This window comes from Acartia tonsa, chromosome 2 (assembly GCF_053477335.1).
Source record: "Acartia tonsa isolate MP-2025a chromosome 2, ASM5347733v1, whole genome shotgun sequence".
NCBI classification, from domain to species: Eukaryota; Metazoa; Arthropoda; class Copepoda; order Calanoida; family Acartiidae; genus Acartia; species Acartia tonsa.
In genome coordinates, this window is record NC_137261.1 from 39729518 (window position 1) to 39756728 (window position 27211).

Here is a 27211-nt window from a genome sequence, read left to right on the forward strand (position 1 = left end):
GCTCTCACCATATTAGCTATTTTCTAAATTTAAAGAAAATCGACTTCTCCTATTTGTATTCCGATGTTATGTAAGTGTCCTCCCTTTATTTATTATCCTATCCTTCCCCCGGCCCTCTCTCACCACTTAAATCGCTATCTCCCTCCTTTCCTCTCACTCTCTCTCCTCCCTACCTCTGACTGAGTAAAGTGGAGGTGGGTGAAGGGCCCACTGTAACAAAATAGTTGACTCAAAATGGCGATTTTCAACTCTGTGTAAAGAAAACAAGTAATATTAAGGCATATTTACGTACAAGCAGTGGTGGCCTAGGAATTACGCTTACGTAACTTTCAAACTATCGTGAATATAACCATCTGATTACAATGTTTTATAATTTTTACAAGTAAAGTTAAGAATTTTAGTGATTTCTTCATGAATATCAGCTGAAATGTTTTAGTGATTATTGAAAAACATAAATGAAATTATGAATTAAAGATTTGAAATTGTTATATATATAAAACGTATATATTGTGATTTTTCCTCATGCATTTTTCAAGTGGATATCAGGTTCGGAGCCCATGGATTAACAATATGTACTTTTTGCCTTAATAAAGTCTTTTTTTTTATTAAAATCTCAACATTTTTCTTGAAATTTTTTATTATTTATCAACCCTGGAGGGAGAGGACATTGGGCTGTAATTAATAATGAAGCATTAATTAACACGTTCTTTAATTTGTTGGAATGAAAACTTTGGGGACTATCATGATTCTTGTAAGGTTGGTACAAAATTATTCATAAAATTCCAATCAAACTTCACCATCAACATTGTTATTCTACAGAAAGAGTACTTTTTAAAAATAATAAATTTGGGGTTGTACATAAATTTTATTTACATTGTCTTATTCCCTAAAATCTCTTATAGAGCTGTATTAAATTACAAATAATATTATTTATTTGTTTCAGATATGTGAATTATTATACAATTTATACCTACTTATATAATAAATATAAAAAGTTGTAGGTTTGAAACCTAGCCCAGTGTTGAAACAGTCATTTATGTTCTTATTTGAATCAAGTGTCGGTGATTAAAACCAGTTTTAAACAAAAATATTTTGAAAGTGAAAATAATGTAAAAAATATTACTTTTTTTTAAAGTGATAAAATACCTTTAAATTTGTGATAAGCTTAACACTGTAGCTTTTAACGTAAAGGTGAAAATGTAATTTCAAGTGTTAAATTGTGATTTGAAGAAGCCAATCAAGAACCTAAACTTAACGACCCCGCTGGGCTGTGTGTGTAAGAATGACCCATGGTTAGGTTGGCTTTCCTACTTTAACTCATTCCACAAAAATTAAGAAATCGAATTTTACAAAAGAAAAAAAATAAAGAAAACAACATCCATAAGTAGCGAAAACTAAAAATTATTATGATGAGACAAAGTAAGTTAAAGAATATATGTTAAGTGGTCATAAAAAAGAGCTGGAGTATAAAAAAAGGAAAGAATAGGTATGATAAATAATAATAAATTACGAAGACTTAATAATAATATCAATAGCATTAAGCATGACCGATAGACTGACGATCCAAGGAGCTTATTCATTTTCCCCCTGGCATGAATATTGAATATAGCAGGTGTCCTATTATTCAACCCCTAACCTAACAATAAGGAGTGGGTGGGATGATCAGGGGTGTATATTCTGCACGGGATTCCCTGCTAAAGGAGGGTGGGGTGGTAAAATAATGAAAAAATAAAGAGCACCTAATGAAAACATTTCTTCTTGGGGAAAAAAACATATAAATATGTGGAGTTAATAACGAAAGTGAATGAAATAAAGAGTTTCAAAAATATTTCCCGTATTCATTCGAATCCGGTGGATAGGAACCGGTTCTCATCCATACGAAAAAACTATGTCTAGCACCGCCACGGCGAGTTAAATCACTACTAATTGGATTTCTGCTATGTAAGAAATTTATCCAATAAAAATCAGGGTTGCCACATTTTGTCGATATATTTTCCCAAAGTTTATAGTGATTTTTTACATGTAAAAAAACAATTTTTGAAGTTAAATTATAGCTTAAGATAAAGAAAACTAGTTTATTTATTTATATTAATTCTTAAATTAACTGCTTTATACATAAAATTTCTCAAAAATGACGACTAAAGTTTAAGAATTTTAAAGTCTGATAATCTTTAAAATAGAGCTTTTACACTCATTATTTTGAAAATATTTAAAAGAAAATACATTTTTAAATATACCCTAGCAATTTCTTTTCATTCTGATAACTAAAACCATCTATCTTAACACTTTTTAAAAAAGGGGGTCATTTATGTAATTATTTTCCATAAGGTATGTGTTCTTCAAGACTTTAAAACATGAATAGAACACTAAAACTTGGCATGGAAGTTGCTCTAATATGGTAAAATGTTGAACTGTGAAGAAATTTTATTGAAACCACCCCTTATATCAAATTTTCATATCGAAATTTGCCAGGGGATTGATATACCTTCCTACACCCTGTTTTGTACACTTTCGTTTTTGACCCCAACTCCCTACAAAAAGTATTGAAATTGTGAAGAAATGGCTGCAAAACTGCTGTTGCCGCCGAAAACTGTTTATCCCCCCAAAAAATTTTGCTTGTTCTTACTTAATCAGACAATTTTGTAAAACTTTAAGGCTAAACAAGTAAAATCAATGTCCTAGTTGGACCCAAGTATAACTGAGATAAGCAAGCCTAAAGTAGAAACCAATCCATTGCTTTGAGCTAAGAAGGAAGGCTGAAATTACGGGTAAGACGGTACTAACCACTACCGCACGTAGTATAGCTTGATATCTTATGGTCAGTCATGGATTTACACAGTCATATTTAAAGTTTTAATTTGTGCTTTAGAAATAAGTTAAAGTGCTCTTAAAACAGAGTAATACATGGACATCCAAGCTTTTTCATTTTTTTATGGGGGGGGGGAGGGGGTGGAAATTGTAAATTAAAACTTTGGGGGTAATCTTTATAACATAGAGGCAATGACGTCCAAGCTATTTTTTATTTGTAATTTTATTTTTATATTATTTTCTAAAATTTATCTTCATTTGAATATTATAAAGAAGGAATCTGTAACATTAGGATTTAAAAAAACATTTAAATATTTTTTTTTTTTGGGGGGGGGGGGGTGAATTTAAAAAATATATATATATTCCAAAGTCTAAGAAAGGAGGACGAAACCACATGTAAAAAAATATTGAAATATTTATGAAAATATTCAAAAGTTTCAAAGTGGCAACTCTGTTTTGACAATATTCTTACGCGGCATTCACGCGTATTCCCAGTACATGTAAATGTGTACAGTTAACAGTACACGATTACAATTAATTCATATACAAATGTTCTGTGATAATTTGACACTAAGTGACTTTAGAACTCTATAGCATTTGTGTGATGTTTGATTTTTCATTTGAGAAAAGGTAACAGTCTAAGTTACGGTGCCGCGGGGGTAAAAAAACTAGTTTTAATCTTATAATTGTACATTCTATATCCGCGGAAAGCCGTTTATAATACGACGAAAGAAATAACTATTCTTGATTTTTTACCCCTCCTTAGGGAAAAAAATAGAGTGGGGGATAAAATATTTTGCAGCCGGGGAAAAAATGAATCTTGTGCATAAAAACACCCCTGAAGATGACATATTAATATTTTTCATAAAATCTGTTTAATACAAGCATTATAAATATTGCTGTTGATTTCTTAATAAATGGATGTGTTAAACTAGGAACCTCCTCGTGCAGGTTGGAATATAGAATGAGTAGGAAGGGAAGCTCAAAGAAGAGGAAACATTCAGTGCATTGGTTCAGGGAGGCGCCAGTTCGAGCCAGATAGTTTAAGTTCCGAATCTAAAGTCTAATTTTTTGTAATGTTATTGCTTGAATAAGACAAAAATTGCCACAAAAAAGATCATTTCGTTTCTGTGGACAATTTCTACAGAATCGGTTTAATTCAAAAATTATTAATAAAATGTTTTCATTTTATTCTTAGATTAATGTCTTTTTGAAAAATCTCTTTATTCTAATACCTACCTACACTACACTTAGAACATTATATTATTATTTGATATTTTAATTCAAACTAACTACCTAGCAAATATTAAAATTAATTGAAAATGAAAAAAATTAGTATTTCATTTTATTTAAACTTTAAATTAATCTACCTACAATCTTTTATATACCTAGATCCTGAGATTGTTTAATGATTTACATATTTTTCCTCCCTGTCCCTAGAATACAGAGCCCCTAGAGTACCGGGGGCATAGCTGCTAGTACAGCTTAAACTAAAAAGGGCTTAATTTAAATGCCGCCAAAAACCTCAAGGTATATTTTTTGGGACCTTTTCCCGCTAAATTAGATGGGTAATTTTGAACATGTAAGACAAACTCATTGTCTTTTTAGAAATGACCTAATATTTGCTTTTAACACTTGTGATTTTTGGACTATCCCTTCAATGAAAATAAGTAAAAAACTGACACATTTTCTACAAAAAAAATGTAGTTTTTTTATGTAAACTAACTGGTGCCTGTACACTACAGGAAGGGACTTCGTCTAAGTGATAATCCAGCTCTTCTCAGGGCTATCAAGAGGTGTGAAACATGGAGGTTAGTCATATTATTTGCAAGCGTAGCTACATTACAACAATTAGTATTGGTAGGTTGGTGGAATCAATAGCACGTAAAACTGATTAATACCTCTTGAGACGGTTGATAACAACGCAGGACCAGGGTATTAGAAACCTTTTCATAGTTTCCAAGGCACTATCATCCCAACCACTGCAGACAAGCCACCCCTTGATTGCAAGACCTTTTTCTGGAATTCATTACTCTGCATAATAATGAGTTGCGCCAGTTTATTGGTCAAGGCATGCCCCTTTTACAGTATGTGCCTCCTTTAATGTTTCTTGTAATTATTTAAGAAGAAAAGAAAAACTAGACTTCTATAGGTTGAATTTTACAAATTTTCAAAACCTTTCTATAATTCGATATGATGAAAAAATATTACAAGGCTTCGTCATTTTTTCCCAAGAAGTTTTTTCTGTGATAGAAATATTTTTGATGAATAACATATAAAGTATGGGCAATTCATAACATTTTTGTAATGCTTTAAGGTTAGATAGAAACCATCTACCCTCAGTTTCGAGTTCAAGTCTCCGTGTGTTGACTCGAATTTCTCATTCGCAATACATTCACGCAACTTTACCATGGTTGTGTAAGAAGGAAGATTATTGGGTGGTTTGGATACCTAATTATCCCGTACATAATATCAGTACAATTTTGTCCCTAAGTTTCATCATGGATGGCGTAATTCGGTGGCTTAATTTGGGACACCTGCCATACTCGGCGGGGGTGAGGTAATACTGAGAAGCTCTTGAGAAATATCTTACCAACTGGCTATAGTGGTTATACAAAAGTGTCACAACCTACTTCATAACGACCTAGCACCAAACACTGGCTAATCAATCAATTAACATAGTCAACCACTGAACCCCTTACTAAAAGCTTTACGTCCAAGACTTATATTTCTTTTAAATGTCTTCATAATTGAGCTTATTTCACCATAAACATGTAAAATATTCAATCTCTTTAAATACTTCCATAACAAATTAAATATTTTTATTTAGATGCATATTTATTCTGGATCCTTGGTTTGCTGGATCATCAAATGTTGGAACAAACAAATGGAGGTAAATTATTTTAAGGGCGATTTCTCTTTGGGGGGTGGGGGTACCCAGCCCGAAAATAGATATATACCGGAACCTACAAGAAGCTTCTCTGTTAAGGAGAACCCTATCCAAAGGTGTGATGGTCACTATTGACTTTATACTACAGCAGAACTGCAACTGCATATTAAAATGGATTTTTTATTACTTGGATCTTACACCGTATTATCTTATCATGTACTCAATAAAGTGAAACTTATAGCTGGCTAGATTAACGATACCTTCCATCCACTCCCAAAATCCTATCCTCTCCCATCCACCCACTTTACCCCATATCTTCCCCTACTATTGGATGAACGAACTAACCAATAAGTGATGTCCATGTTAGCAACCTAAATTGACGACAATTTTGTCCCTGTCATACTCATAATATCAAAAAAAATGCCAAAAAGCCAATATTAATATGTATGATAAATTATATCATTATTTTTATCATGAGGTTTTATTTTTGGTGAAATAAAACCTGTTTTTGCTTTATAAAGTCCCCTGTCATATGGCTAGATTTTGAGAATATACATCCAGCAAAGGAGGGCAAAATTTGACTGATACTGATCCCCGAAATTTTATTAACACGACCTCTCATTCGTTGAAAAATTACAATTTTAAAGTTTAATGTGATGTAATTGGACTGAGACTAAAAGATAAATATTTTCCCATCTTGTACACGGCGCATCGAATGTCGTTCTTAATTAGTTTGAAAACCTTTTTCTATTTTGAAGGTTTCTGCTGCAATGCTTGGAGGATCTGGACTCCAGTCTGAGAAAGCTCAACTCTCGTCTCTTTGTTGTACGCGGACAACCAGCTGATGTACTACCCACTCTTTTCAGGGTAACTTATTTCATAGTGTTAGAAATGTTAAGTATAGTCCCTTTCGTGACATCGCCTCTGAAGTTTCGTATCGTTTCGTCGTATTTTCGCAGGGTTAGAGCCCACAACAGCGGCTAGAAATAGGAGAAAAGCTACTGTGTAAATGCGACGAAACGATGTCGCGAAAAGGACTAAACCTAAAATGTTGTGTTTAAAACGCCACATTAGGTTTAGTTAGCAAAACCTTTAGAATCTTTTTCTGTATTGTTGAAGTACCGCACCTAGGTTAGGTATATTCTATTTGGTATTACCTTATGGTTCACTAGCGGCTACGCCCCTAGAGGCCTCTAGGGGCACTTGAGGAGGAGAGAGTCGAATTTAATAACCCAATTTCTTATTTTAGATTTTAAAAGAAAAAGTAAAAAATACTTTAGTATAAGGATAATAAGTAGAATGTTAGAAGGAAAAAGGAAAAAATCTTATAGCTATTGAAAAGTAAATTCCAATATCTCCATCAGTTTATGATAAAAGTATATAGGTAACAATAATGCAAATCTATTTCTTTTTATCTTGATAAAAAAAAACAGCTTGCTTGTTCTATTAAGGCCTTTAAGCCTAGCTTTATCAAAGTTTTAAAACATAACCAAACAGCTCTTTTAGATACCTAGATAATAGCTTACTTTAAACTTTAAAAAGCGTCGGTAAAGCAAATAAGTTTTATTTCTTTTACAAATTTAAATTTTTTTTAATGCCTTAATGGAATCGTCATTTGTATGTCCCGTTGGACCTCATAAACAGTGCTCTCCAGAAAGGTTTATGGGTCAAAATATTTAGAATATCTCCTTGGATCCCTGATAATTGACGTATTCTTAACTGTATTGCAAGCTACTTGGGTCCGTCTGTTCGTTCAGAAAATAATTTCTAGAAGGTTAAGGTTGGTTTGCCTGTAAACAAAAGTACAGTAGCTATTTTTTTCATATAACAAATGCATCAGTTTTCATGCAAACTAATCTTGTAATATTTCAGGAGTGGGGAACAACTTATTTCACATTCGAAGAGGACCCCGAGCCATTCGGAAGGGTAAGGGATCAGAATATCATCGCCATGTGCAAGGTAAGATCTCTAGAACAACAGGTTTTGTTTATTTTAATGAATATTTTAGGCTATCCTCAAGTAGATGAGGTTTTATTTACTACGTGTAATGTTTTTATGCACTTTTTTTACTTGAAAGAATTTACACTATGTTCTCCCATGGATAATAGAATTTACAATTTGTCCTGATACATTTTACTGATAATTACTCCATGTGAATATATTTTTTATTAATGATATATAGTATTTTGGGGGGTTATTAATTAAGGCAAATCCAGAAAGGCCCAAAATGATTGATAAGAAATTGTCCAATTTGGTGAGGAAGGCCAAAAAACTGCCCAAATAAATAGGTCGTTTTTTTTTACCTAGAAAAAATATTAGGAGCTAATAATCTTACCACTAAAATATCACTTTAATTTCCCCATTGGTTTGAGATTAGATATCTAACCCTTTTTTATTTCACTTGAAAATTATTTTCTTTGTTTCTTAATTTACATATTGGTAGGTACCTAGTCATTCAACTAGGTATAATTGCGTGTTGCGTATTTCTTTACATTCTTAAAATTCTTTTCCTTTACTTTCTGCTTTTTAACAACGGTCGATTGTAGAATTCGTATATATTTAATGTTAGGCAAATTAATCTTAAATCAAAATATTGTCAAACTTAGAAAAAAGTAGCAGAATAAAATAATATAAAATGGTTGCAATTCAAAAGAGATGATTAAATATTTGACAAATACTAGAGATGTTTTCTGATTTAAGGAGTGTAAGAGTCAGTCAGTGAGGAATAAGGAAACTTATAAAGATGTTGTGCATTTATAAATGAATGCTCTATGAAGAGTGTTCAATAATTTTCTTATATAACATTAATCATTACTCATTCTTCAGTATTGAATTATATAAACAAACAAGCTTTCTTCTAAGTTTTTCAAAAAAGGATAGTCTCAATAAAATACTTTTTATTGGGCTAGTGGCTTCGCCCAAAGAAGGTGTTGGATGTAGCCCCCTTTCTAAAATTTTTTGTTTCAAAGTGAAAAGATTTAAAGTTACCTTAAAGGATAAAATGCCTTTCACAAATGCTGAACTTATTTGAAAATAGTGGACACATATATTTTTCTGGCAGATTACTAGATCTTATTGGACAGACATTCATAGGAAGGAAAATATATTTATATAAGAAGGGGAGGAAGGGACGATGATATGACATTTTTAAACATTTTTCTTCCCCCCCTCCCCTCTACCAAAATCAAGTGTTTGCCCTGGCTTAACTGTACATTTTCTCTATAAATTTTTCTTTTCGCTTGAACTTGAATGCAAAATTAATTTAGTGTAAAGTTTAGTAGTTTAAAATGTATAAAGTTATGCAATATCAAATGCAACCCAGCTCACTAGTGGGTATCAAGATAAACCTACAAAACAAATACCTAAATAGCACATTAGTATTATATAAAGTCAGCAGTATGGGTTTTCATTTGTATGTTAAGAGATCGCAAGCCACTGATCCGACTTTTGTATTTTAGGGAAGCTATTGGGATGGTTTTATGCTAGGTATATAATTTGTGCATTAATATCTAACATTTTCCTCCTAATATTGACTATTTACTAAAGGCAGAATTTGTCATACAAGAATTTTTAGAAATGTTAATTCATTGCCCATTGTGCTCTTTCTTTGGATTCTATTTGTATTTTTTGCATATTTATCGTATTTCCTTCATTGTCAGAACACCCAATTATTTCGTTTCCTAGATTTTGTTGTTCCCCATTCTTACATAACATTGTACTTTTTGGCCATTTGCAGAGAACATACATCATTGCATAGAACATACATCATTGCATTGATATATAGGAAGGGCATACTTGGAGTTTTTTTTAAGGGTGAGGAAAGATCCTTTGAAAAGCATCATTTGATAAAGATTATTGTTTCTATACTATATCTATTTACTTTGAATATTGAAAAATTTAATGTAAAAAATTCTCCCTTTCCCATTTTAATCTTACTCTAAATGCACTCAAGTGATGTTAAAATTCTAAATAAATTCGTACTTTGGACTTATGATAACAACATGAAGAGGGGATAAGTTTTCTATAGAAGTCAGGGAGGGACGAGACATTAGTATGTATATTATACTGGTAGCCAAAGTTTTATAACCGAGTTATCTTAATCGTTGGTACAAAAATTTATAATGCTTTTATTGAATTATACTTGGTGTGTTACAAACTTTTCAAATAATGATTTTAACATACTTTTAATCTTGTTTATTATTGTATATGTATTTCAATTTATCGTCCATTGTCTTATCTCTTTAGATCCCTCGTTAGGATAAAATCTTTTGATGAAAAAGGTGAAAATATTGACAAAATGCTTCGCATATTTTTGATCTGTCGGGTCATTAAAATAATTTCTATAATGCTCGTCATTTATTACAAAATAATAAATAAAATTCATGCAATAAAACAAACATGAAACTTATAATCATTAATGAAGCTAGAAATTGTATTATATTATGTAACCAGATAATTTTCTAACTCATAGCCTAAAGATTGGTATGGTCACGTTTTCGAGTGTGTCATACATTATTGTATTACTAGCGACAACGTCCCTAGACGCATCTACGGGTACTTAGAATGTTTTTTTTTCAATCTATTTTAAGACCAGCTGTTCAACAAAAATATTTTTTTTCGCAGCTAAATCGGGTTAGTTATGTTTTTTGTTTTTTTGCAATTTTTCTTGGACGGTGAGGGTACCCTCCCCCAAAATAGCTAATTCCAGAAACTATGAGAAGCTACCCTGTTTAGGTAAACCATATCGGTTCGGCGGTTAGCGAGATCTTATATACAAATTAAGTTGGAGGGTTTATTTGCCTCTTCTTTGAGATCTCGTTCACCACTTAACCGATTGAGCTGTAGTTTTAAGGGAATCTGTATATAGCAATTAGGATGGTTTTAGGCTGTTTTTTCATACATTAGTCTTTAGACGGTTTTAAGCTAATTAGTCTTCCCTCGCCTATATTGCTAGAGGCGCAGCCGCTAGTCTTCCATAAAGTTTTGAAAAACCTTACAAAATACATAAATATTAATAAAAAGTCATAGAACCTTTTTGTCAAGTCTCTAAAATTAACTTTCTTTAAAACGTAAAAAAAACGTTGTATAATCCAAAAAAGCTAAATAGAAAAGGACAAAGGATAAAACTGACCATAATACACAAACAAAAACATTTTCCTTATTTCTATTAATTTTGATTTTATCCTTTTTGTTTGTTTGTTTGACTTTTATTGTTTTGGAGACATTTTAAAACTTTACTTTTTTGACAAATTTGACTTTTTTGAGAGTAATTTTTATCATTTATAACAATCTAATTCTTTTTAAAAGCGAAGCTTTTCTATAATTAGGGTCGGTCCGTCCGTCCGTCCGTAACGGATAGCTTTTTTCGTTAATTTAGACATGTTAGAATTGTCCTATCGATTTCAAATTTTGCATGGTGATTCTTTTAGTAGTTAGGTACGATTTAGAAAGCGTAGCAACTCTATAATCAATACCAAAATGTCCGTACGTCCATTTTAAACATGTTGATTTTTTTTACTATTTTAAATAGCTTTTTTCGTTAATTTAGGCATGTTAAAATTGTCCTATCGATTTAAAATTTTGCATGGTGATTCCTGTAATAGTTAGGTACGATTTAGAAAGCGTAGCAACTCTATAATCATTACCAAAATGTCCGTGCGTCCATTTTAAACATGTTGATTTTTTTACTTTTTTTAAATAGCTTTTTTTGTTAATTTAGGCATGTTAGAATTGTCCTATCGATTTCAAATTTTGCATGGTGATTCCTGTAATAGTTAGGTACGAGTTAGAAAGCGAAGCAACTCTAGAATCATTACCAGAATATCCGTACGTCCATTTTAAACATTTTGATTTTTTTACATTTTTAATAACAAATTTGTATGTGACCTAATTATCCGATTGGTCTGATTTTTGGTATACTGATTCATAGGACAACAAAGTACACTATTATAAGCGAAGCAACTCTATAATCAAGTCCTAAAATGTAAGTATGTCCATAATCATTATCCTGTATAAAGCAGTTTTTCAACAAATTTACTTACAATTTTGCTTTGACTCTTATACATTCGCATTCTGATTATTCAGTTCTGACATTATACAAGTGTTAATGTCCGTTTGTCCTTCCATTTCAGAGCTTCGCTTTTATGGATGTTGTCATCCTTGTTATTTTAGGAGTTATTATACCTAAGACAATCAGGAACAATATTATAAGCAAAGGATCTCTATAAAACAAGGATGACAACATCCATAAAAGCGAAGCACTGAAACGGTAGGACAAACGGACATTAACACTTGTATAGTGTCTAAACTGAATTATCAGAAAATAAAAGTATAAGAGTCGAAGCAAAATTGTAAGTAAATTTGTTGAAAAACTTCTTGATACAGGATAATGTTTATTGAGTTTATGGACATACTTACATTTTTAGGATTTGATTATAGAGTTGCTTCGCTTAAAATATTGTTCTTTGTTGTCCCAGGAATCAATATACCAAAAATCAGATCAAACGGATAATTAGATCACATAAAAATTAGCTGTTAAAAAATTAGAAAAATCAACATGTTTAAAATGGACGTACGGACATTCTGGTAATGATTATAGAGTTGCTACGCTTTCTAAATCGTACCTAAATACTACAGGAATCACCATGCAAAGTTTGAAATCGATAGGACAATTATAACATGCCTAAATTAACGAATAAAAGCTATCTATCTCGGACGGACGTACGGACCGACCCTAATTATAGAAAAGCTTCGCTTTTAAAAAGTCCTAAAAATGTAAGAAAGTTTGTCCAGACACAGTATCATGTATTTAACCAATTTTGCAACAAAATTTTTTTTACTTCTAAACTAATATTTTTCTTTTCGCTCTTATGGATGTTTTCATCCAGGCCATGTTAACTAAAATTTAAGTCAGGATCTTGTTTTCTCCTGGCTTATCTTTTTACTAAGAAAAAATAGAAACTTGGACCAGTTGAAACCACGGGTTTAATAGACATCAATTGTTTAAGTAAAATTGCACATTTGCGGAGATTCAATGGACGATACATTTATATGGTGCATTATTTGCCAAATGTACCACTTTTCTGCACTACCTCTCCGATTTGGTTAATACTCTATATTTTGGTCCGTTGGGTCATTCAAGGATGCTGGATGGCCAAAAAAAAGTTTCAGAGTCCCTGGATGTCTAGATATCTAGCTATCTATGAAGGTAGGTAACAAAAATGTAAAAAACACCCATTTTTTCACAATTTTAAAAATTAATTTTTTCATCAATCTTACATCCAATCTATACATTTTATACACCAAAATGATCGTTTATTCATGTAAAAAGCGCACATAATGCTATTTTGGTCAAAACTCTAATTTTACAGGGTGTCCAACAAAAAGTGTATTTTGGATATCTAGCGTAATACCCAAAATACCTGTCCGAAAAAAATCATTTTTTTGGCTTAAATCCTGTGTTTTATCTGTGTGCATATGTGGTATATAACGGTTCGGACCACCCGGGACTATAAGGTTGTCAAATTTCACTTTGGGACACCCTGTAAATGAGATCTTTGCGTCTGTAGAGCTAAAACTTGGTCCAAATTGGCTATTTTTTTCAAATTACTCTAATATGTGTCTTAGTATGTTTGGCCATAGTGTTTTCTGACCAGATCAATATTTTCATATTTTTTGGACACCCTGTATTTTCAAAAAAAGAGAAAAAATTTTTTTGTTTTTTTTTAAATTTTTTTTCTATTTTTAAGTTACTTAAAACTGTCATATAGATACAGATTTTGACTAATAACAATAATATTTGCCTATTTTAAAAATTTTTACACTTTTGGGACACCCTGTGCATGTTTTTGAAAAATGATGGTTTTTGCCCATTTTTTGGGGGAAGGAGTCGTTTTAGGGCCATAGACTATTTCTTCATTTTTGTAGAACTTTTTAAGACACATCATTTGTTATTTATGCAAAAACCGCAAAAACCGAACCGTTTTGCCGTTATTCACCGCCAAAGGCAGAATTTTTTACGTTTTTTGCCGTTCCTGAGGTTCTAATGGGCATTTGTGGTAAGAAGACGTTGATTTATCAAGATAACTGTTAAATACCTTTATTTAGGCATTTTAATTTACTAAATTTCATGTGAAGTAAATTTTTTTGTATATCCAACCGATTTTTGTTAAAAGGAATTTCAAATGCACATGATTTATGTTTCTTTTATCACTTATGTTATAGCAATTATTTATGTTATATTTACTTAATTTTCTTGTTTTAACAATTGAAATCCATCTCGACGAAAAACGGTTAGCTGCACAAAAAATTTTACTTAATATGAAATTTAGTAAATTAAATTACCTAAATAAAAGTATTTAAGAGGGATCTTGATAAATCAACGTTTTCTTACACAAATGCCCATTACAACCTCCGGAACGGCAAAAACGTAAAAAAATTTTGCCTTTGGCGGTGAATAACGGCAAAACGGTTCGGTTTTTGCGGTTTTTGCATAAATAACAAATGATGTGTCTTAAAAAGTTCTACAAAAATAAAGAAATAGTCTATGGCCCTAAAATGACTCCTTCCCCCCAAAAATGGGCAAAAACCATCATTTTTCAAAAACATGCACAGGGTGTCCCAAAAGTGTAAAAAAATTTAAAATAGGCAAATATTATTGTTATTAGTCAAAATCTGTATCTATATGACAGTTTTAAGTAACTTAAAAATAGAAAAAAAAATTTAAAAAAAACAAAAAATTTTTTTCTCTTTTTTTGAAAATACAGGGTGTCCAAAAAATATGAAAATATTGATCTGGTCAGAAAACACTATGGCCAAACATACTAAGACACATATTAGAGTAATTTGAAAAAAATAGCCAATTTGGACCAAGTTTTAGCTCTTCAGACGCAAAAATCACATTTACAGGGTGTCCCAAAGTGAAATTTGACAACCTTATAGTCCCGGGTGGTCCGAACCGTTATATACCACAAATGCACACAGATAAAACACAGGATTTAAGCCAAAAAAAATGATTTTTTTCGGACAGGTATTTTGGGTATTACGCTAGATATCCAAAATACACTTTTTGTTGGACACTCTGTAAAATTAGAGTTTTGACCAAAATAGCATTATGTGCGCTTTTTACATGAATAAACGATCATTTTGGTGTATAAAATGTATAGATTGGATGTAAGATTGATGAAAAAATTAATTTTTAAAATTGTGAAAAAATGGGTGTTTTTTACATTTTTGTTACCTACCTTCATAGATAGCTAGATATCTAGACATCCAGGGACTCTGAAACTTTTTTTTGGCCATCCAGCATCCTTGAATGACCCAACGGACCAAAATATAGAGTATTAACAAAATCGGAGAGGTAGTGCAGAAAAGTGGTACATTTGGCAAATAATGCACCATATACATCCCCATTGACGATAAACAAAGCTATCACTTCTGAATATCAAAATCATTGGTTCAAAAGTTTCCAATCAAAATAAAAAATTGTGAGTCAACAAATAAGATACTTATATTATATATATTTAAGTACCAGTCCAATGTTCATTCCTAAACTTTTAAGCACTTTTAATCTACATATGGGTATTTATCACATCGTTTATACTGGTTGATGGTATTTTTAGTTAAGTATAAAATGAGATGTTGTAATTCCTGTATTTTTTTTTATATATTTTTGTCAGCCCTGTATTTTACCGATATATTAAAAAAATCTTGTTAAATCTAGTCTCTACAGACGTGTGCAGAATTTATTTTTTTATCTTTTAAAAATGGACATTGTTACATTCATGGCATTTTGTCTGTATTTAACGGATAGCACTAGATGCTAAAAACATGTTAAAGGCATCTTTTTACTAGCGTAAGCTACTCCATAAATAGGGTCGGTCCGCCCGTCCCTCCGAGTAAGTTTACAAAATTTAGATTTTGTCAAAGGCTATGAAAGTCAAAGGTTTTATTTTTAATTTTCTAGTGTAGATTCTCCTAGCTATTGGAGGTTTATCCATTTAATAACAATATACGATTGAAATGGAGATTCCTAGTCCGTCAAGGCATGAATATGATAACGTTCATTGTAACATCTTTCAATTTAAGTAAGATTTTTCAAGTCCCTTATTATAGAGTTATTTTATTCTTCAATTGAGGGTTAGCAAACAAGATTATTTTATTTTAATAAATTCATTTATGTAAATACTAAGGAAACAAAAACGTTTTGGATCAATTTTTAAGAATACATTACTAATACAGTTTTATAGTATCATATTAATTTATTTCTATATGATCAGCATAATCATCAATTAATTTGTAATTAATATTAAAATAGAAATGCTGATCTTTTTTAAATGAGACAATTTATGCGAATTGAATATTTTTATATAAATATTCTTACAACTATTGCTAATATTAGTGGCTGCGCCTTTTGCACTTCAAATTTGCACAAAATATCAGCAGTCTATCCCGAATAGCAGCCGAGATATTCACATTTACCCCCTAGCATTACCGAATGACTGACGGACAAAGGTAAATATAGATTAGCCTCGCTTCTTAAATAAGTGTATTTGGAGGGAGTGATAGACTATTAGGGGGGGGGGGGGGGTTGATAAACCTACTCAACAAACAGCTACAAATCTGTTCATGACCCATGCAAAGCTTTCCTGATATTACTAACTCACAAACCCAATTAAATATTTATTCACAACAAGGATGACAACATCCATAAAAGCGAAGCACTGAAACGGTAGGACAAACGGACATTAACACTTGAATAGTGTCAGAACTGAATAATCATAATATAAATTCATAAGGGTCAAAGCAAAATTGTAAGTAAATTTGTTAAAAAACTGCTTGATACAGGATAATGTTTATGGACATACTTACATTTTAAGGACTTAATTATAGAGTTGCTTCGCTTATTACACTATACTTTGTTGTCCCAGGAATCAATATACCAAAAATCATATCAATCAGATGATTAGTTCACATAAAAATTTGTTGTTAAAAAAGTAAAAAAATCAACATGTTTAAAATGGACGTACGGACATTTTGGTAATGATTATAGAGTTGCTACGCTTTCTAAATCGTACCTAACTACTAAAGGAATCACCATGCAAAATTTGAAATCGATAGGACAATTCTAACATGCCTAAATTAATGAAAAAAGCTATCCGTTACGGACGGACGTACGGACGGACCGACCCTAATTATAGAAAAGCTTCGCTTTTAAAAATGAATTATTTATAAACACATTTTTTTAATCTAAAAAAAAATTATATCATTATCAATCCAAAATTTGAAAACTTTAATGAATTTTGAATGAAAAGTAAACATCCTGCCAAATTAAGAATTACATAATGTGTTCAATTTCAGGGTTTTAGGGTTAGGCCAGTGGCAGATAAATTTTACCTTTCCACTTTGCCAATCCCCACTCCCTTTAGCACCTAAATAGTGAGTCATAAAGAAGATAATCACAAAACCCTTGTACAAAATAAGTTCGTATGCTTTTTTTTTTGTAGATATTCATAGACTGATGGACTAATTTTATTATATACTGGAATCTTTACCTAAATTTCAGCTACCTATCCTACATTTACCCCATTTGCGTTACGGACGGACTGAAATAGAGAATTTTAGAGTAGCTTAGCTACTAAAAAATTCTTTAAGATATCCACGTTCTAAACCTATTTTCTTGATTTTTCTGTAGATAATATTTTCTATGTATAATGTAATGTATAGGTACATATTTTCAAGTTATATAAATCCACTAAATGCACATTGCACCCAACTTTCTCGCAGAGTTTGCGGACACACACACGCATTATACACACACACTCACATACACACACACTTGAAATGTAGTTGCTACCCAAAATCCTTATCTGTATCCTTTTGTTGTCATTCTTGTAACTTAGCTACTCCATAACTTTCGGGTTTCTAAAGTTAACCTTTTTTTAAAAGCGAAGTTTTTCTATATTTTGGATCGGTCCGTACGTCCCTCCCTCATGATTAGCTCTTTTAGTTATTTTAAACATACTAAAATTGTCCCATCGATTTCAAACTTTGCATGATGATTCCTATAACAGTTAGGTACTACTTAGAAAGCGTAACAACTCTATAATAATAAAATGATTGAACAGGGGGCATAGAAATTTACCTGTAACAATTTTAAGTCCCCAAAAGAATAACTTAATACCCAAATACTTGTTCTTCGTCCATTGTCCCGACCCTGTATCTCTGGAAATAAAAAGGATCATATAAAATGTTATTTTCTTACTTGAATTAGTTTATTTAAATTATTCTATTCTAGCTGGCCTTTTTTTATCTTTTGTAATACATAAAAGTGTACTTTTTTTGTATTAACAAAATTGTATACAATAAAAATAGGTACCTAATTAATACTTCCAAAATTCTCTCCCTTAATCTTATGTTAATAATTTGAGGTTTGAAAGATTTAACCGAAATATTTTTATCAAATTTGTAAGGTATCTTTGAAAATGTTGACTCTGGTATGGCTTCAATATCCACCTCCACTGTTAAATAGCATAAAACATGCTTAAGTTTATTACAATGCTACATTAAACATTGCAGAAGCATAATTCCATATGTTTCCAAGATCTTACTGAACAACAAAAGACACACACACACTTACAAATGTATTTAAAGGGGGAGGGGAAAGTGACACTTTTTGAAACCAAAACTAAAAGTCAAAGGAACTCAACTAAAAAAAGTGTTACAGGTCTGACATTTTGCATGGCAGTTGCTTTATAGGGGTACAATATGGAACTGTGAAAAAACGGCGGCGCAACCGCCGAAAACCGCCGAGTAAAGGCAACAAAAATTACGGCGGTTTTCGGCGGTTGCGCCGCCGTTTCTTCACAGTTCCATATTGTACCCCTATAAAGCAACTGCCATGCAAAATCTCAGACCTGTAACCCTTTTTTTAGTTCAGTTCCTTTGTTGACTCTTAGTTTTGGTTTCAAAAAGTGTCACTTTCGCCCCCCCCCCCCTTTGTAGTAATATTTTGATCTTTATTTCAATAGGTAAGTTTAATAAAAATTACAAATAAAAGATGTTTTTTGTTTAGGAGATGGGAATAGTTGTGGCCAAAGAACACTCTCACACTTTATATAATCTTGACAGGTAAACTCGTTTTTGTGTATCCCTGTGTATACCTGTCTGTACATGTGTGTACCTTTGGGTACTTGTGTACATGTGTAGTGTACCTGTTTGTGTATACCTGTCCATGTATGTGTGTGAATCTTAACTTTTACATGAGGTTTACTTATTAAATAATCTATAATACAAAGTAGTACGATGTCTGTCTGTCTGTTTGAAGCTTAAGATCTCAGTAACCACTGAACCGATTGGGCTCTACTTTTAAGGGAATATACCTTAAAAGGGTCCTGTGATGGTTTTAAGTTATTCTCTTGGGGGGTGGGACACCCCCAACCCCCCCAAAAAATGAAAAAGCCCCCCCCCCAAAAAAAAAATCTAAACTAAAATTTAAAAAGGGGGTCGCCAACCCCACCCCCCCCCCCCCAATTTTAAATTTAATTAACACAAAAATAGGTTGATCAAACCTCTTGGGGCAAAGCCCTTAGAGGCTAGGGGCGAAGCCGCTAGTTTGTTAAAAAGTGTCAATGTGTATTTTATTTAATTCTCAGAATATAATCTCCTAAGTTATCAACTGCCCTACCATACTCAGCTGAAATTTTATCTTTAATTTTGTAGAATAATTGAGGCAAATGGAGGGAAGGCTCCTCTTACATATAAGAAATTTCAAGCTATAATACAGGTATTTCATTTTGTCATATTTTATGACTATTCTTCTACATATGAATGTCTGTCATAACAGTTGAAAATTTGATAGGTAGAATTTAGGCAAAATTTATTTTTTGTTGTCATTTAAGATAAATGACTCATTTTTGTTGAAGATTTATCTGAACAAATAGCATCTAGTATAGGTCTGTTTGTCTGTCGGTCATGCTCATAGAACACAGGAATTTGATTTACTTGAATTTCGAATATAGAATATTTTGCGGACCAATGCAATTAGCATCAACCATTTAGAGTTCTGGGTCCTTCGGTCTATCTGTAAAGCTCTGTAGCATTCGCTACAAATGGATGTTATGTTATGATTCTTGTCTTTTTTAGAGTATGGATCCTCCCCCCAAACCAGTTCCAAACTTGACATTACAGATTCTGGGGAATGCATCTAGTCCTATAGCAGGTATTGTCATATAATCACAGCGAAGACGTCTACAATTAGGGTAGGTCCCTTTGTTCATACGTCTTATGATTTAAAACTTTTAATGGTGTTATAGATTTGCTGCTCGTATTTTTGGAAAGAATTCTGTTTGGCTAAATATAAATTAAAATTTTCTATAAAACTTCCTGTGTAAGGTGGACGGATTATTGTGTTTGACAAACCATCTACAATAATAGATCTATAAGTTTTGATTTGTTCATGATTATAAAATATTTATTATCTTCATTTATACTTTTAAGTAATGTAAAATCATAGTTTATAAAGTAATCATTACTTAATATCAGTTGAAAACAGTTTTAAAAACTTTATATATGTAATCACATGATGCTAAAAGTTTTCTTTCAACCTATATTTCAGCGTACTTTTAAGATTTTATAAGGTTTATTCCAGTGAGAGAGGGGACAATGGGCTGTTTACTACACCAGTCCCCAAAGTTTTCTTATTCGTTGGCCTAACAACTTTGAGGGCAACGAAAATTTTGATGGGTTGTTTCAAAAAGATGAGTGTTCAAGCGTTTCAACCACTAATTTTAATCTACATAACGGGTAATTTTGTGTATCAGCATTGGGGATGTACATCAATTTATTGGGCATTGTCTTATCCCTTTAGATTCCTGGGTTTATTCATAGAGATCCAAGGGTGTATATTTTCCATAGTAATGGTAGAATTATACCCCTCCCCCCCCCCTCTTCCTTGAGGAGCTATATAATAATTTAGCTGATCATGATGTATGGTGTCCCCTCTCTTGAGGAGCTGGGGTTTGTTGTATTGACTATGTACTATATTAACCAAGTATGTATTAATTTAGCTGATCATGATGAGAAGTATGGTGTACCCTCTCTTGAGGAGCTTGGGTTTGTTGTATTGACTGTGTACTATATTAACCAAGTATGTACTAATTTAGCTGATCATGATGAGAAGTATGGTGTACCCTCTCTTGAGGAGCTTGGGTTTGTTGTATTGACTGTGTACTATATTAACCAAGTATGTACTAATTTAGCTGATCATGATGAGAAGTATGGTGTCCCCTCTCTTGAGGAGCTTGGGTTTGTTGTATTGACTATGTACTATATTGACCAAGTATGTATTAATTTAGCTGATCATGATGAGAAGTATGGTGTCCCCTCTCTTGAGGAGCTTGGGTTTGTTGTATTGACTATGTACTATATTAACCAAGTATGTATTAATTTAGCTGATCATGATGAGAAGTATGGTGTCCCCTCTCTTGAGGAGCTTGGGTTTGTTGTATTGACTGTGTACTATATTAACCAAGTATGTACTAATTTAGCTGATCATGATGAGAAGTATGGTGTCCCCTCTCTTGAGGAGCTTGGGTTTGTTGTAATGACTATGTACTATATTAACCAAGTACGTACTAATTCAGCTGATCATGATGAGAAGTATGGTGTCCCCTCTCTTGAGGAGCTTGGGTTTGTTGTATTGACTATGTACTATATTAACCAAGTATGTATTAATTTAGCTGATCATGATGAGAAGTATGGTGTCCCCTCTCTTGAGGAGCTTGGGTTTGTTGTATTGACTATGTACTATATTAACCAAGTATGTATTAATTTAGCTGATCATGATGAGAAGTATGGTGTCCCCTCTCTTGAGGAGCTTGGGTTTGTTGTATTGACTATGTACTATATTAACCAAGTATGTATTAATTTAGCTGATCATGATGAGAAGTATGGTGTCCCCTCTCTTGAGGAGCTTGGGTTTGTTGTATTGACTATGTACTATATTAACCAAGTATGTATTAATTTAGCTGATCATGATGAGAAGTATGGTGTACCCTCTCTTGAGGAGCTTGGGTTTGTTGTATTGACTATGTACTATATTAACCAAGTATGTATTAATTTAGCTGATCATGATGAGAAGTATGGTGTCCCCTCTCTTGAGGAGCTTGGGTTTGTTGTATTGACTATGTACTATATTAACCAAGTATGTATTAATTTAGCTGATCATGATGAGAAGTATGGTGTCCCCTCTCTTGAGGAGCTTGGGTTTGTTGTATTGACTATGTACTATATTAACCAAGTATGTATTAATTTAGCTGATCATGATGAGAAGTATGGTGTCCCCTCCCTTGAGGAGCTTGGGTTTGACTGTGAGAACCTGAAGCCCACAGTTTGGGTGGGGGGAGAGACAGAGGCCTTACTCAGGTAAACATTTGGCGGTTTTCAACGACAGCAATTGCAGTTCCCGCTGTCGTTTTTTTTAGAAAGAAGAACAATGTCTTTGAGATAACTTTTTGTGATAATTTTTGTGCTTCAAGAAGATATTCAAAAATAAATATTTCTCCTTTACTGTTGATTTTACTATTACCCAAAATTCATAAATACACTCTCTAGTTCGTTTGCTTAAAAAAAATTAACAGAAGAGGCAGTTTTGTTTATAATCATTTAGGAAATACATTAATTTATATGCCAATGTCGTATCCATTGAAATCCCTGTGCATGCGATGATTATGTTATTATTTAAGGTATCTAAAATTATTATTATATTTAGGTTGGAGCGGCATTTAGAGCGTAAGGCCTGGGTTGCCTCATTTGGTAGACCCAAGATGACCCCACAATCTTTACTCGCCAGTCAAACTGGAGTCAGTCCGTACCTGAGGTAAGTCAAGCTTTCTCTTGGTCCTTTCGGTTAAAAACGAAGCTTTTCTATAATTAGGATATGTACTTAAGTACTCAGAGGATAGTTAGGTCTTCTATATTATTTGACATGATTGCATAGTCCGATCCTCAAAAGGGGTGTGAACGCTAAAACTTGGCATGGTAAGAGCCCTAGGTTTACAAAATGGAACACTGAGTAACTAATAATGTCGTCCATGTTTCCATTTTAAGCCAACCACTTTTTATTATGCATTTTAGGCAACTTTTGCTCATTGAAAAACATATAATTTTCTTACGTTTTTTGATACTTGGTATATGCATAGTATCAATTTTAATTCCTGACAATTTATGCAGAAAAAGTACCCTAAAAGTTTGACCAAGATGAATTTACATTTTAAGCCGCACACTTTTTCTGCAATATTGACTAAAAAAAACATTTATTTTTATGAATCTTTTCGTATCTCAAATGTTATTAACTTATTACAGCAGTAATTTTTGTCATTTTTTACCTTTACCTCAAGGTTTTTATCCTTGCCTTTTGTTATATTTATAAACTAGCGGCTGAGCCCATAGAGGCCTCTAGGGACACTTGATTAATTTATCATTTTAAAAGAAAAAGTAAAAAAAATTGGGGTGGGAGGGAAGATTTTAAGTTAAATAAATAATAATTTTTTTTTTTTTTTATTTGGGGGGGGGGTAATTTTTTCTAGGGGCGATTTCTTTTGGGAGGGTGGTGGTACCCTCCCCTAAAATAGTTATAAACCTTCCCGGGACCTATGAGAAGCTACCCTGTTATGCAGAACCCGATCGGTTCAGCGGTTAACGAGATCCTTCGGTACAAACACACTGACAAACAGACATCCTGTTACTTTAGTATAAGGATTAATCTTCACTAAATTTTACTTTTAGAAAAGAAAGAATTAACATACTTATTTTTTTTATTTTTCTATTATAGGTTTGGATGCCTGTCAACTCGATTATTTTATCACTCACTTTCCAGACTATACAGAGAGGTAAATAAAACTATTTTTTTAATTTTGTTAAATTGGAGTGGATAATTGATTTAAAATGACATTGCCCCTCAATCCTATAGCTATTTGCTAGCAAAAACCTCAGCAGGTGGGTTAGTTAAGATCTGGAATGGGTTTTACATAGAATCAGTGTCCTAACCAAGGGGTAATTTCGTTTATCATAATTAAGAGATGTATATTTATCGTCTGTTGTCCCATTGCCCTAGATTCTTGGGAAAAAATTCTTACTAAAATGTTTTTAGTTGAAGAAATGTGAGCCCCCGCTGTCCCTGCATGGTCAATTATTATGGAGGGAGTTCTTCTACTGTGCCTCCACCAAGAATCCAAACTTTGATAAAATGGTTGGCAACCCTATTTGTGTACAGGTAATAATATTTTAGTTGGCAACTTTGCTTAGATTTTGTAGCATCTAGACTTTGATTAAATAGTTGGCAACCCTATTTGTGTACAGGTAAGAATGTTTTAGTTGGTAACTTTGTTTCAGTTTAAATTATTAAGACTTTCATAAAATAAATTGCATTTACAACCAAAATAAAACAGTTGGCAACCTTATATATTCACATTTTTCCAGGACAAATTTTAGTAAAGAAAAAGAAATATCTTAGTTTACTATGTACGGTTAAAAATGGTTTTGAAGTAAATAAAAATCTTTTATTTGTAGATTCCGTGGGACAAGAACGACGAAGCGCTGGCGAAGTGGGCCAACGCGCACACAGGGTTCCCCTGGATAGACGCCATCATGACACAACTTAGGAACATCAAATAATTGACAATTTAATGGGACAAAAGATCAGTCTGATGACATCCATAGGTTACGAATTCTAAAAAATCAAGGATGTTAAGCGATCATAAATTAAAAAATAAATGTTTCAGTTATTTTATATGTTTTAATCTATGTATTTTTAAAGTATGACTGACAGACAAACGGACCAAGTAAATTATATACTGGATAATCTATTAATCATTGGTAGGGGATCCAAACAATGAAATGAGCCGTCAATCTTGAATGACAGCAGAGATAATCATATTTCGGAAATATTATTACAGACTGACGGACGGATACACAAATTAGATTATAGATTAACTTCGCTACTAAAAAAAATTTATGACTAATGTATTAGTTTCAGACTAAGTACCATATAGTAAAAAATATCTTTTTAAACACTTGAATAGAAGTAGTTAAATTCTATGATATAATTTAATCATTTTTGAATGGTAACAGGGAGGAGGGCTGGATCCATCACCTGGCCAGGCATGCTGTGGCCTGTTTCCTTACCAGAGGTGACCTTTGGATCTCCTGGGAGGAGGGTATGAAGGTAAGTGTACATACAAGTTGTTCTTTTTCTATCTGACTTGGGGAATAGTCCCTTTCGTGGCAACGCTCCTTAAGGGGCGATTCTTCGTTTTTTTCCCAGTAGCTTTTCTCCTATTTCTCTAACCCTGCGGGGCTAATTGCCTAACCCTGTGGGGCAATCACCTAACCTAACATGAAATAACCTATCAAAAGCCATTTTAAAAATACGATGAATCACTCCTTAAGGTGCATTGCCACGAAAGGGACTATTCCCAAAGTCAGATAGAAAAAGAACAATAAAGTGGAAAAAGAAGTAATAAATAAAAAAACCTGAATTAAAACAAAAATAATTATATAATAGAACCATGTGTTTTCAGTGCCATTGCGTATTTTTGTTTATTACTTATCTGAAAATGAACATATTACTGATTTTTTGTGAAGAAAATAATGTTAGCTGCTTTTGTTAAATAAAACTGGGTTTAAATTTCACTGATTTTTTTGAAGAACACGGCAGGTGTCCTACAAATATTCTGATTATGTTTAGGTGTTTGATGAGCTGTTGCTGGACGCTGACTGGAGCGTGAACGCGGGCACCTGGCTCTGGCTGTCCTGCTCGTCATTCTTCCAGCAGTTTTTCCACTGCTATTGTCCGGTCAAGTTCGGCCGGAAGGCGGACGCGAACGGCGACTTTATCCGACGGTACCTGCCGGTCCTGAAGAATTTTCCCACCCGGTATATTCATGAGCCGTGGCTGGCGCCGGAGGCTGTTCAAAAGTCGGCCAAGTGTATCATTGGAGTGGTAAGCTTTTTGTTTTGTTGGTAACGCACCTACTCATTAACTACATCTACTCAATGTCCGTTAATAACATTCCACTTTGACTACATAGTCCCTAGATGCTTTGGGCAAATTAACTATTGGGGGAATAGAGTAGATAAAGGATATATGTTAGCATTAAACCTATTATTATTATTGTAGGACTACCCTAAGCCCATGTATAACTATATTATATTTGTATATATTGTAGGACTACCCCAAGCCCATTTGAAACCATATTATATTTGTATATATTGTAGGACTACCCCAAGCCCATGTGAAACCATATTATATTTGTATATAGGGTAACGCGGGGTAATTCCGGTCAATTTTTTTCTTCAACTTAAAAAAAAACATACTTCCCAAAAACTTTTTCCGGTTTTTAAGAGTGCAAATGAACGATATGGCAATAACGAAGAAGCCTGTCTTGGTCCCATTAAGATCTCGCAACTAGAAGTCGGTCAAAAATCGGTTTAAAGGGCGGCGGTTGGCCTATACCGGAATAGCCCCACCGGTGGGGCTATTTCGGTCAGTTGACTTTGGGGGGGTGGAACACCCCCTTAAAGTATTTTTTTTTTAATTTTAAACTATGAGTAGAAAGCTGAGGTCATTAGCTTTCTAACAGTACTAGTCGCATGCAGATCAAACAATTTTTTGACAACATTTTCCCCATTTTAAAAAAGTCGGTAAAATCGCAAAAAAAAAACATCAATTTTTTTCATGCAAACTTTTTTTAAAAAATCATACTTTTTATTATATGATTAGGTTTTTTTAAGCTTTATACATAAATTAGAGGCAATTTCTGATTCGCAGGTCTTGGAATTTCTTGAAAAAAGTGATTTTTTCCAAAAAAAATTTTAATTTTAAAAATCCTGCCAGTTTTGACAGCAGTTTTTGATACAATTTTTCTTGTCTCAAATTGGCTAGGATTGACCTACAAGGGTGGTTAAGGTGTCTAAAGATGCAAAATTACATGCCTGACAATTAACTCGAAATGATATGGGGTCTAACTCTAATATTTCAACACATTTTATGCAACAGGAATTTTGAAAATGCAAAATTTTGAATATGTACTCTAAATCTTGGAGATAGAACCCATATCCTGGGGAGTTTTTGTTAGGACATGCAAAGAGCTTTCTATAGACACCTTAAACACCTTTCTAGCTTAATCCTAGCCGATTTGACATAAAAAATCCAAACCGCGCAAAAATCGCGAACACCCTCTTATACGAAAAAGATGTAAGAGTTTCATATGGAATTTAAAATCTTCTAGCGGTCTTTCTATTAGACATACCCCTTCTTACATGAGCCAATGCAGCTGATACATCTTCAGGCAAATATTTAAGGCGTTCCTTTGGGTGATATACTCTTCCCATTACTATAAAAATGTGTCTGAAAAATTTTAAATGTCTTTACAATTTGAAAAGCTTAGGCAACAAAACATGACATAATACAAGCAGTAAAATGACTAATAATGTACATCTAACAACAGGCAAGGG

At 32.8% G+C, this 27211-nt stretch overlaps 1 protein-coding gene across 4 annotated transcripts in view; it reads left to right on the forward strand.

Moving 5' to 3' along the window:
* Nucleotides 1–947: 947 nt before the first annotated feature.
* LOC145311806 (uncharacterized) overlaps nucleotides 948–27211 on the forward strand; it is a 36542-nt gene continuing 10278 nt past the window's right edge. For 3 of the 4 annotated variants that reach the window (XR_013876796.1, XR_013876797.1, XR_013876795.1), the window contains exons 1-14: nucleotides 4532–4619; nucleotides 5639–5701; nucleotides 6457–6565; nucleotides 7571–7657; nucleotides 18771–18826; nucleotides 19418–19481; nucleotides 19841–19916; nucleotides 22012–22120; nucleotides 22467–22574; nucleotides 23529–23586; nucleotides 23847–23969; nucleotides 24266–24355; nucleotides 24825–24920; nucleotides 25443–25697. Coding sequence is in view for 1 of the 4 variants with exons in the window: in XM_080150795.1 (XP_080006921.1) it covers nucleotides 1290–1297; nucleotides 3760–3829; nucleotides 4558–4619; nucleotides 5639–5701; nucleotides 6457–6565; nucleotides 7571–7657; nucleotides 18771–18826; nucleotides 19418–19481; nucleotides 19841–19916; nucleotides 22012–22120; nucleotides 22467–22574; nucleotides 23529–23586; nucleotides 23847–23969; nucleotides 24266–24355; nucleotides 24825–24920; nucleotides 25443–25697 (1434 nt within the window). In the remaining 3 variants the exon portion in view is untranslated. Of the gene's footprint in view, nucleotides 1298–3759; nucleotides 3830–4531; nucleotides 4620–5638; nucleotides 5702–6456; nucleotides 6566–7570; nucleotides 7658–18770; nucleotides 18827–19417; nucleotides 19482–19840; nucleotides 19917–22011; nucleotides 22121–22466; nucleotides 22575–23528; nucleotides 23587–23846; nucleotides 23970–24265; nucleotides 24356–24824; nucleotides 24921–25442; nucleotides 25698–27211 lie in introns of those variants that run through there. The other variant, XM_080150795.1, reaches the window with a different exon arrangement.